The sequence below is a fragment of the Carlito syrichta genome, unplaced genomic scaffold (assembly GCF_000164805.1).
Source record: "Carlito syrichta isolate Samal-C Ts95f unplaced genomic scaffold, Tarsius_syrichta-2.0.1 Scaffold309100, whole genome shotgun sequence".
NCBI classification, from domain to species: Eukaryota; Metazoa; Chordata; class Mammalia; order Primates; family Tarsiidae; genus Carlito; species Carlito syrichta.
Window position 1 is genome coordinate 11,293 of NW_007253196.1, and position 10,582 is coordinate 21,874.

At 50.7% G+C, this 10,582-nt stretch overlaps 2 protein-coding genes and 1 long non-coding RNA gene across 5 annotated transcripts in view; 2 read left to right on the forward strand and 1 right to left on the reverse strand.

The window, feature by feature from the left end:
* The window catches only part of LOC103269172, an 8,012-nt gene extending 6,912 nt beyond the window's left edge, over positions 1 to 1,100 (forward strand). The window contains exon 2 of the long non-coding RNA XR_504862.1: positions 793 to 1,100. This is a non-coding gene — a long non-coding RNA (uncharacterized LOC103269172). The remainder of the gene's footprint in view (positions 1 to 792) is intronic.
* EIF3I (eukaryotic translation initiation factor 3 subunit I) overlaps positions 1 to 9,492 on the reverse strand; it is a 10,068-nt gene extending 576 nt beyond the window's left edge. Inside the window, exons 1-12 of the mRNA XM_008066753.2 lie at positions 9,045 to 9,492; positions 8,601 to 8,686; positions 8,415 to 8,507; positions 6,876 to 6,963; positions 6,507 to 6,572; positions 5,043 to 5,192; positions 4,837 to 4,964; positions 2,949 to 3,059; positions 2,737 to 2,826; positions 2,350 to 2,423; positions 1,436 to 1,528; positions 1,230 to 1,327 (exon numbers count right to left, since the gene is read on the reverse strand). Of these exons, the coding sequence (XP_008064944.2) occupies positions 1,246 to 1,327; positions 1,436 to 1,528; positions 2,350 to 2,423; positions 2,737 to 2,826; positions 2,949 to 3,059; positions 4,837 to 4,964; positions 5,043 to 5,192; positions 6,507 to 6,572; positions 6,876 to 6,963; positions 8,415 to 8,507; positions 8,601 to 8,686; positions 9,045 to 9,063 (1,080 nt within the window). The 5' untranslated portion in view covers positions 9,064 to 9,492 and the 3' untranslated portion in view covers positions 1,230 to 1,245. The remainder of the gene's footprint in view (positions 1 to 1,229; positions 1,328 to 1,435; positions 1,529 to 2,349; positions 2,424 to 2,736; positions 2,827 to 2,948; positions 3,060 to 4,836; positions 4,965 to 5,042; positions 5,193 to 6,506; positions 6,573 to 6,875; positions 6,964 to 8,414; positions 8,508 to 8,600; positions 8,687 to 9,044) is intronic.
* The window catches only part of TMEM234 (transmembrane protein 234), a 4,346-nt gene continuing 2,454 nt past the window's right edge, over positions 8,691 to 10,582 (forward strand). For 2 of the 3 annotated variants that reach the window (XR_002482456.1, XM_021716962.1), the window contains exons 1-3: positions 8,691 to 8,737; positions 9,068 to 9,219; positions 10,003 to 10,069. Coding sequence is in view for 2 of the 3 variants with exons in the window: in XM_021716962.1 (XP_021572637.1) it covers positions 8,722 to 8,737; positions 9,068 to 9,219; positions 10,003 to 10,069 (235 nt within the window). In the remaining variant the exon portion in view is untranslated. The remainder of the gene's footprint in view (positions 8,738 to 9,067; positions 9,220 to 10,002; positions 10,070 to 10,582) is intronic. The other variant, XM_008066754.2, reaches the window with a different exon arrangement.

Sequence of the window (10,582 nt, forward strand, 5' to 3'; positions counted from 1 at the left end):
CCTCAGCCTTCCAAGTAGCCGGAATTACAGGCATGCGCTACCATGCCCAGCTGATTTTTCAATTTATTGTAGAGATGAGGTCTCGCTGAGTTGCCCAAGTGGGTCTCAAACCCGCAGGCTCAGGCAGTCCACTCACTTCAGCCTCCCAAAGCGCAGAGTGAGACTCCAACTCAAAAAAAAAAAAAAAGGAAAAAAGAAATAGGATTTTGGCTGAGCTATACCATAAATAAATAAAAATTAGCCAGGCGTGGTAGCACATACCCAAAGTTCCACCTACTTGGAAGGCTGAAGCAAAAGGATCGCCGGATCCTGGCAGGTTGAGGCTACAGTGGCCATGAGTGTGCCACTGCACTCCAGCCTGGGTGACAGAGTGAGACTCTTTTAAAAAAAGGATTTTTTTCTTTCTTTCTTTCTTTTAAAATTCTAGTGCCCAGTACAGGATCAGACTGGCAATAACATTTGCAAGAAAAAGAGATTATTACTGCCCCAGACTTCACCCCACTAACCAGGCCTGTCCACTCAGACTCCTAGAGGGCATAGCTGGTGTTAGAAACTCACTCCCTCACTCTACAGACGCCTGTGTGAAGTGAGAGTCGAATACACTCCCTGTGGTCTGGGCTCAACCAGCTAAAGAACAACAAAAACTTCAGAACCCAGTCTATGTCCTCAATCCCTTTGCCATCTGGCCCTCTGTGAAGCCCGAGTCTGCAGCTGTGGCAAGTAATCCCCTTTGCCTTGTCCCCTGGGGAGTTATCCCCTTTGCTCAGCTTCCTTACCTGTTTTCCTCCTCAGGCCTGTTTCTGCATTGGAACTGCCCACCCGAGCCTGCAGAGGTAGCATGGGAGAAGGTGTGACAAATTGTGACAGAAAGGGAACAGACAGAAGGTTCTCAGCTAGCAGCTTCAACCTGTGCCCTAATCCTACACACTGGCTCCTTAGACAGTGGCTGAGACATTCCTGAAACCTCTCCAGTGCCCTGAGGACCTTTAAACCTTGGACTAGGATGCCTGCGACCCAGGCTAGCCTATAGTACTAAAGTGCTAAGTTGAAGTGTTCAGAGTATACGGAGATCTAAATAATAAAGGTATCCACGATCTGCATCAGCTTGCTGGGGTGTCAGTGGGAAGGAAAAACGATGAGACTCCACAAAATACTTGATCATAAACCATTTATTACCAAACTAATTTATTTATCAGAATTCAAAACTTTCTGTAAGATGCTTCCCTGGCCTGGAGATCCAGCTTCTTAAGCCTCAAACTCAAATTCGAAGTATTGTGGGTCGAAGTAGTGGATGCGGACATAACCATCTTCCCCGCCACTGCTGTAGCTGGAAAAAGATAGCCAGAGACCAGTCAGATGCCCGCTCTGGAGGCAGGATAAGAAAGAGGCAAGACCCAACCCAGGTTTAGCTCTGCTTGCTTCCCTGGGGCCCTACCTCTTGCCATCGGGATGGAAGGCAACACTGTTGATAGGTCCAAAGTGGCCCTTGACTCTCCCAAACTCTTCTTCAAAGGCCAAATGGAAGAACCTGAGGAGAAAGGGTAGAGAGAAGGGACATAATTCTGTCTCATTCCAAAATACTTCGGAGGTCACTCCCCAAATGCAAACTCTATCACAGAAAACAAAGCAGGGGAACTTAGATAAGTGGAAATGAATGTGGCCAGGCCTGGTGGCTCACACCTATAATCCCCGTGAGAGTCCTTGGGAGGCCAAGGTGAGAGGACTACTTGAGCCTACAGGTTTGAGACCAGCCTGAGCAACTTGGCAAGACCGCATCTCTACAATAAATAAAAAAATAAGCCAGGTGTGGTGGCATGTGCTGGTAGTTCCAGCTACTTGGAAGGCTGAGGCAGAAGGGTTGCCTGAGCCCAGCAGGTCGAGACTGCAGTGGCCGTGAGCATGCCACTGTACTCCAGCCTGGGCAACACAGTGAGACTCCAACTTGGAAAAAAAACAACAAAAAAAGAGGAAGTGAATGTGACCCAAGTCAGGGGAAGACTGAACCAGAACACCTAGCTGGATACACAGTTAACGTGTACTGAGTACCTGCTACATGAGAGGCAGTGCTCCAAGAGCTAAACAAATAGTAATTCATTTACTTACACTGCACAATTTTATAAGTTAAGTATATTATCACTGTCCCATTATACGTTCGAGGAAAGTTGGGCATAGAGAAATACAACGATGTGTCCATGGCCTACGAATTCATGCCCTTAACAACTGTATTACACACTTGTCACAGGAGGGCCACACGTTTGGTTGTACTTCCTAGTAGCCAATATGGCTTTTTTCATCACGAAAGACACCCTCCATGGAACTGCAACCTGGAAGCACTCTCTTGCCCTTTACCTGGCCTCAAATTTGCCAATCCTGGTGGAGGTTGTGGTTACATCCATGGCTTCCTGACCACCACCCAGCACCACCTGGAGGGAAGAAGAAACTCCAGATGGGTCCAAAGGGCAGCCAAGTCCATTTTCAGTTTCCCCCACCCTATGTATTTTGAATGTTTCCCCCAGCACAAGGGGAGGACACCAAAGACGGGATGAACAGAAGACTTCCACTACCTCCTGCCTAGTGTTCTGTAGCTACTTGATTGTTCAGCCCTGTCACTGCTCTGGGAATTTCCTCTCTTCCTGACACCAGTTCCCCACAGTGTTCATAGCCTAACTGCTAGACAAATATCTAGATCTTAGAAGCTTTCTGAGGTTTCAGCAAGAAGGCTGGTGCAGTGCTTACATGATCGTAATTGGGGGAGAGGGCAGCTGAGTTGACGGGACGCTCTGTTCGGAAGGTCTTCTGATGTTCAAGAGTTGTGGAGTCAAACAGCTGCAGAGAGAAGGCAGGGGGAGAAGTCTGTGAGAGAAGCCTTCTTGGAGTGAAGCCAGGCCAGTCGAGGGAGTGCAGCAGGAGGGAGGGAACAGCCCTGCAGACCCCTTACCCAGGCTCACCTTGGCTGTGTTGTCCTTGGATGCAGTAACAAACATGGTCATGTCCCTGGATAACTGGATGTCATTGATCTGCCGGGAGTGCTCCTTAACATTTACCAGCACCTCTCCAGACTAGGGAAAGAGGAAGAGTGAGACCCTGACAGGCCCCAACCCTGACTAGCCTCACTGTTCCCCAGAAACCCAGGTACCCATACTAGGAATCTGAGACCACCTGGACTTTACCCTTCCCCCGATCTAATCAGCTCTTGACTAAGAATCTCTTGACTCAGTCTGGTGTCCTACATCCTGTGCCTATTGGCTAGTTCAGACCCATCCTCCAAACTGTAGCCTGCAAAAGCCCTTTCAAGAGAAAGTCTCATCAACAACCCTTTACAGGTTCCCTGGAGGAAAATCAAAACTGGACCTCCTGACACTTAAAGACCTTTGAAATCTAGTCCCAGTCCACATTCCCCGAGACTACTTCCAAAAGAATCCATGTACTTTTTTTTTTTTTTTTGAGTTGGAGTCTCACTCTGTCTCCCAGACCGGAGTGCAGTGGGACGCTCCCGGCCACTGCAGCCTTGACCTGCTGGGCTCTGGTGATCCTTTCGCCTCAGCCTTCCAAGTAGCTGGAACCACAGGAGCGCACTACCATGCCTGGATAATTTTTTTGATTTATTGTCTCACCAAGTTGCCCAGGCGGGTCTTGAACCCGCGGGCTCAGGCAATTCACTCACCTCGGCCTCCCAAGGCGTGGGATTACAGGCTGAGCCACAGAGCCTGGCCTATGTACTTTCTTAACTCTGGGCCTTTGCTTTTGCTCTCCTCTTGCCTGTGCAATGTCCTTTCCTTCCTACCTGAAGGTCCATTTGTTTTTCACAGTTTAATGTACAAACTACCTCCTCTGTGACACTTCTGCACATGGTTGAGACCTCTATGGTGGCACAATTCACAATCGGACTCGTGTGCCAGCTGTTTGCAAGCCTGTCTCCCCTTGGGGCAGGGACCATGTCTGATTCACCTCTTTGTCGTAGGAACCCAGCACAAGACCTGGCACTCAGTGGCGGCAGGAAAATGCTTATTTGTGATCCTTATTAACATGTCACTGAGTACTTTGTGACAAGTTTTTCAAACACCTGATATCATTTGATCCTTGAAACAGTTGACAGATAAAAAAAGTTATACAACTTGCCCAAGATCACACAGATAGAAAATGGTGAAATCAGCCGGGCTTGGTGGCTCAGCCTGTAATCCAGTGCTTTTGGGAGGCTGAGGTGAGTGGATTGCCTGAGCCCGCAGGTTTGAGACCCACCCGGGCAGCGAGACCTCATCTCTACAATAAATCAAAATTCAGCCGGGCGTGGTAGCGCATGCCTGTAATTCCAGCTACTTGGAAGGCTGAGGTGGAAGGATCGCTGGAGCCCAGCAGGTGGAGGCTGCGGTGGCCGGGAGCGACCACTGCACTCGAGTCTGGGCGACAGAGTGAGACTCCAACTCAAAAAAAAAAAGAAAATGGTGAAATCTGTATTTGAATTCTGCCCCCCTTGCTCTTTTATTTTTTGGATACAGGGTCTCATTCTGTCCTAGACTGGAATGCAGTGGCCCAATCATAGCTCACTGGAACCTTGAACTCCTGGGCTCAAGCAATCCTCTCACTTCAGCCTCTCCGTAGCTAGCACTACAGGCCATGCCACCATGTCCAGCAAATTTTTTAAGTTTTGGAAGAGACAGGGTTTTGCTATGTTGCCCAGGCTAGTCTTAAACGGGTCTCCAACCTTGGCCTCCCAAAGTGCTAGAGTAACAGGTATGGGCCACCATGTGAGGCCCCACCCTTGCTCTTAACCACAGTGCTATTGTGCCTCTTGTAAGGAATCATTCTGGTGGGCTCAGGCCCCCACAGGCCCCTTACCTTGGCACTATACTGGTTGAGCTCACCACTCTCATGGCCTGCGATGATGCACTCCCCCAGGGGTCCCCAGACAGCACTGGTGATCTTGGAGTCATTGCAAGGAATCTTCATGTAGGGCTCGTTGTTGTCTGTATGGGGCAGCAGACGTCAGGCCCTGGCTTAGAGCTGCACCCTTACCTGAATCCCAGTCTGGCCCCAACCCTCACCAATCTGGCTCGGATCCCGCAGGTCAAAGAAGCTCACAAAGCACTGGTAGCCCATCTGCTTGTCCGTGGAGAACATGATGATGTTGCCCCCAAAGTCAAAGCCACAGGTCCGGACAGCTGAATTGGTCTTGAGTAGGGCCAGCTGCTTCCCTGGAGACAGGAAGAGTCTGGGCTATCCCTTGCCCGCTGCTCCTGTAGGGAGGACACCCTACACCTGCCTATCATCCCGCCTCACTGTTTCTCCTGTTCCAGTAACCTCACCCACCACTCTCCTCTTCCTCACTGCTGTGGCTCATTTCTTTCGAGGAGTCTCTCTCAGGCTAGAGTGCAGTGGCACATTCACAGTCACTGCAGCCTCGGTCTGCTGGGCTCAGGTGATCCTTCTGCCTCAGCCTTTCAAGTAGCTGGAACTACAGGCACTTACCACCATGCCCAGTTAATTTTTTTGTGTGTGTTTTATTGTAGAGACGAGGTCTCACCAAATTGCCCAGGATCAGGAGGCTTGCAAAAGCGTCCTCGTTTGCCAGTCTCAGCCTTACCCTGGACTCTCCAAGTTAAGCTCCAACCCAGAAAAACAGTAGCTTTGATGTCCTGTCCATCGAGCCCCTAGACTCAGGCAGTCTTCTTGCCTCCGCCTCCCAAAGTGCTAGGATTACAGGTTTGAGTCACCATGCCCAGCTGGCTCATGTCTTTTATTAACTTTTTCCCGCAGTCCTCCCTCAGACATCCTGCTAGCTGTGATCCTGCTCCGAGTAGATTGCATTATGTCTGTCTGCCCCTCAGACTGTACTCCTCCACAGCGAAGACCTGGTCTGATTTCTCTGCATGTTTCCAGTGCCCAGCATAGACCTGGGATAGAATTGGACACTTAGTAAATATTTACTGAATGGCCTGTTTTCAGTTTCAGCTCTTCCAGTGCTTCCCACTGCTCCCTGACCTTGCTAGATAGAAACAGATCACTCTTCCCTGTGTAAGGACTTACACAGCATGCCAATTCCTATAGAACAAAGCCAAGTTCCTCAGGTTGGCATTCCCGGTCTGTTCTGGCCTTAGCCTGCCTCTCCAGCCTCATCTTTTCCACTCCCACAAGAAACAGGAACTCTGGTCAGTTAGATGACATGGACATGACACTCTCTCTGTTTTCATTCCTGCCTGTGCCAAAGTGATGATGTCGTTCTCATCCTTCAAGCCTCAGTTCCTATGACATTTGCCTTGGGAAACCTTCCCAGGGTGCTCCCACCCCCCTCAGTTGCCACCCTCTGGCCTCCACAGTACTCTATGCTTCCACTAACATGGCTTATGTCTAACTGTAGTGTACTCTTCTCATCATCTTACTGTCTCATCTCTTTTTTCCTAGACTGGGAAATATCTCTGGATTTATCTCTCTCTCTCCAGGACCATTTGCTCAAACAGGTACACTTTAAGTGCTTAGTATTTGCCGAAAAAGCAAATGACCCAACTTACCTGTTTCACAGTCCCAAAGACGACAGCTGTTGTCAGCTGAGCCAGTGAGCACATGCTTGGTGTCCCCTGAAGAAGTTGTTAAGAAGTATGACAGAGTTCACTTGAGCCCTTGTCCTCTTGGGAGGCAACTGAATCATCTCTCTGTTCAGCCCCAAAGAGCCTTTCTTCCTCTCTCTTACCTCAGAGTATTCTAATCTTATCCAGAACTGGAACTTGTCCTGAATGTGTCCCCAACCAGTGAAGACACTGGGAAGTAGGAGGTATTACTCCCCAGGCCCACAATAGCATGCCAAACTCCCTACTTCCAACTCAGCCTTCCTACTGTTGGCAGATTCTGGGAGTATGAACTCAGAGCAAAAACAAGGATACAGTCGGCATCCACACACCACACAGCTCCAGTATGGCCCATGTAGGTGCCGAGCCTCTCACCGTTCACAGAGTACCATACATTGACAGTCTGGAAGAATCAAACCACAGGATGGCACACATCCCAGTAAGAGCAGTGGCCTTTTACTTCACCCCAGGAACCCATAGTAGCCTCTAGTCCTCTCCTGATCATCTCTTGGGAAATAGCAGGGAGCTGGTAAAAAGACCAACTCCTGGATTCTCCTCTCTTCCTGAAGGAAGTGACAGGGATAAGGAGGCTTGCAAAAGCGTCCTTATTTGCCAGTCTCAGCCCCACCCTGGACTCTCCAAGTTAAGCTCCAGCCCAGAAAAACAGCAGTTTGATGTCCTGTCCATCATCTCCCTGTATGATGGTGCTTCTCCCCTCTAAACCTCAGTTTTCCCATCTTGAAAATGACCAGGATGGCTGGGCACGGTGGCTCAAGCCTGTAATCCCAGCACTTTGGGAGGCTGAGGCAATAGGATTGCCTGAGCCCAGGGATTAGAGACCAGTCTAGGCAACTTGCTGATAATTCATCTCTACAATATATCAAAAAATTAGCAGGGTGTGGTAGCTCATGCTTGTGGTTCCAGCTGCTTGGAAGCCTGAGGTAGAAGAATCACCTGAGCCCAGCAGGTCAATGCTGGAGTGGCTCTAAGTGTGCCACTGCACTTTAGCCTGGGTGACAAAGTAAGACTCTGACTCAAAAAAAAAAAAAAAAAAAAGGAAAAGAAAATGACCAGGACAATAATGCTTTCTTCAAAGGGTAGCTGGGTGGCTCCAAGAAACACACCTAAGGAATTTGACTAGCCTGAACTGGGCACTCGTATGCACCAGGTACTAACTAAGCTCGTTACATGAATGATTTCATGTAATGCTAAAGACAGTCTCATAAGGGAGGTACTTTAAGTAGCCACATTTTATAAAAATGGAACTTGAAGTCTAGAAAGGTTAAATAACATACTCAAAATCACATTACTAGTAGATACAAAAGTCAGGGTTCAAATCAGGTCTGTCTGATTTCAGAGCTCCCACCTTCAACCACATGCTAACTTCCTCCGTATGGAGGTGCCTCAACAAGCAGTACGGAGAGGAGCTGTCTGCACTGGTGGCAGGATGGGACTGACTGAAATGAGACTAGGAACATCATCCTTAAGTCCTCTGTGCCTTAATGACACAGCTTGCCGGACCAGCTTTCGCCTACTAGAGGTGGTCTGTTCTGCTATCCTGGTAGAATCGTTTAGCTTTTCCTCTGGATGGTCGCGTCCAGGTCCCCTGAGCAGGGTGACTCTCATCCTCGTCCCCTTTCCATGGGATCTCTTGCCTTTCGTCTTCCTGGCTACTCCCTTCCACCAACAATCGAGTTTTTCCCACCTACCCCGGGCTGGTCTCTACTTAGAATGGGGCGTTCTTTGGTTCCCCTCTGGCGGCCAAACTGGCCTGTCCCCCCATCGTCCTGGCAGAACGAACTCGCCCCGCCCGGGTCCCCTCCAAAGTCCCTCCCGCCCTCCGGCGCCGCTCACAGGGTCCTTGGCCACGGTGAAGAGGAGGTCTCCCTCGCGGTTATACTTGATCTGTGTAATGGACCGCTCATGGCCCTGCAGCAGGATCGGCTTCTGTGGGGACAGGACGGGAGCGTCAGTGCCCGGGGTCGGGCCCTCGCCCAGTCCAGGACCCCCACCGCAACACCCCAGCTCCATGGAACTCACCATCCCGGCGGTGACGCGAGGAAAGCGGCAACGTGAGTAGGACCGGAAAGAGCTTTGGTGCCACTTCCGGACCATGGTCTCCGCCCCTTCGCTCCCGGAAGTAGAAGACAGCGGCGTTGCCATGGCGGCGTCTCTCGGTGGGTAGCCGGCCCCGCCCCGCGATGGATTTCTCGACCCTCGCCCGGAGTTCATTTCCTGCTTGGTCTCCACCCCTTAACCCCGACCCCTGCTACAGCCTCAGACCCCGGGCTGCCGGATTCATCTCCCTGGCGTCCCGGAGCCCGTCCTGCCTCCCAGTCCCCGCCGGGGCGCCGGAGAGCGAGGGAGGGAAGTGGGGACCGCCCACTGGGGCTAGGAGGCCGGGGCAGGACCGGGCCAGGAGGCCAGAGACAGGCCGGACAGGGCAGGCGGCCGTTTGGGGGTGGGGGTGAGGGTGAGGGTGACTCGAATCATCCGTCTGCATTCAGGGCAGGTGCTGGTTCTGGTGCTGGTGGCCGCTCTGTGGGGTGGCACGCAGCCGCTGCTGAAGCGGGCGTCCGCCGGCCTGCAGCATGTTCATGAGCCGACCTGGGCCCGGCAGTTGCTCCAGGAGATGAAGACCCTCTTCTTGAATACTGAGGTGCGTCTGTGAAAGACCCCTCTCTCGGGGGATGTAGCTGCTAAGAATTTGGTCTCTAGAGTCCACCAGATCTGGGTCAGAACCTGGAACCCACCACTTATTAGAAACTCTTGGATGAGTCATTTGTCCTTCTGGAGCCTCAGTTTCATCTTCTGTAAAATGGGAATGACAGTGATTACCGTATTATGGGGCAGTTATGAGAATTGAGGAGAGACACATAAAGCACTTAATATTGGACCTAGTACATAATAAATACTCAATCTGAGGCTGCTAGTAATAGTCTATCACCGTGATCCCTCCAATTCTAAAAGGCAGCTATTGTAAACCTTTCCAGCTTGGGGCTTAAATTGGCCCTGAGGGGGAGGATGGGAGGGTATGGAGAACTGCCTCTGACCTTGAGAAAGACAAGACATGGACACAACCACTACTTAGGGTCAAGGGCTACGAGAGAGGTACAGATATAGTGTTGTGTGAGTTCGGAGGAGGGAGGTTGGATTGGGGAATTTGGAGGCTTCCTGGGGTAGGTGCCATCAGCGCTCAAGGCCTTGCAGGATGTGGAGGATGGGGACTAGCAGACCTGAGGGAGAGGTCCCTTAGGGCAAAGGCATGGAGTTCAGCTTGTTTCCCTCTTTGCTCTGGAAGAGTCCTCCTTAGAGGGCTTATTATTCTCTGGGTCTTTATAACCATCCACCCCTCCAAGGAAAGGCATAAAACAGAAACGTAAGGAAGGCAGTGCTACTCAGTCAAGCCATTGCGCTGATGGCAGGTTTCTCCTGTTTCTAGTACCTGATGCCTTTTCTCCTCAACCAGTGTGGCTCCCTTCTCTACTACCTCACCTTGGCATCAACAGGTGAGTCCTGCCTTGGAACTGTTCTGCTTAGTGGTGGATGCCACCTGGAAGAGTAATTTTGGGGGTAGAACCCGAAATACCTTTTTTCCATCAGCTGGCTGTCTCGGTTCCCTCTTGGTACCCTCACTGAGCAGTAGAGGCACTGTGGGCTGGGCATGAGTATGTTGCTAGGCACTGGGGTTGATTTGGAGCCTGGCGGTCTTGTGTGGCAGCAGAGGAAGAAGGAAGGTTTATTTTGCTGTGCCAAGTGCTGGCTTGAGCACTCTTTATTCCACTCCATTTTACCTACCTCACCTTGAAACAAGGCTCCCGTTTGAGCCTTGGTTTTCAATTGACATCGTAGTGTTGTGAAGATTAACTTTTTCTTTTTTTGAGTTAGATTCTTACTCTGTTGCCCAGGCTGGAGTGCAGTGGCACACTCATGGCCACCCCAACATCAACCTACTGAGCTCTGGCGATCCTTCCACCTCAGCCTTCCAAGTAGCTGGAACTACAGGCATGTGCTACCATGCC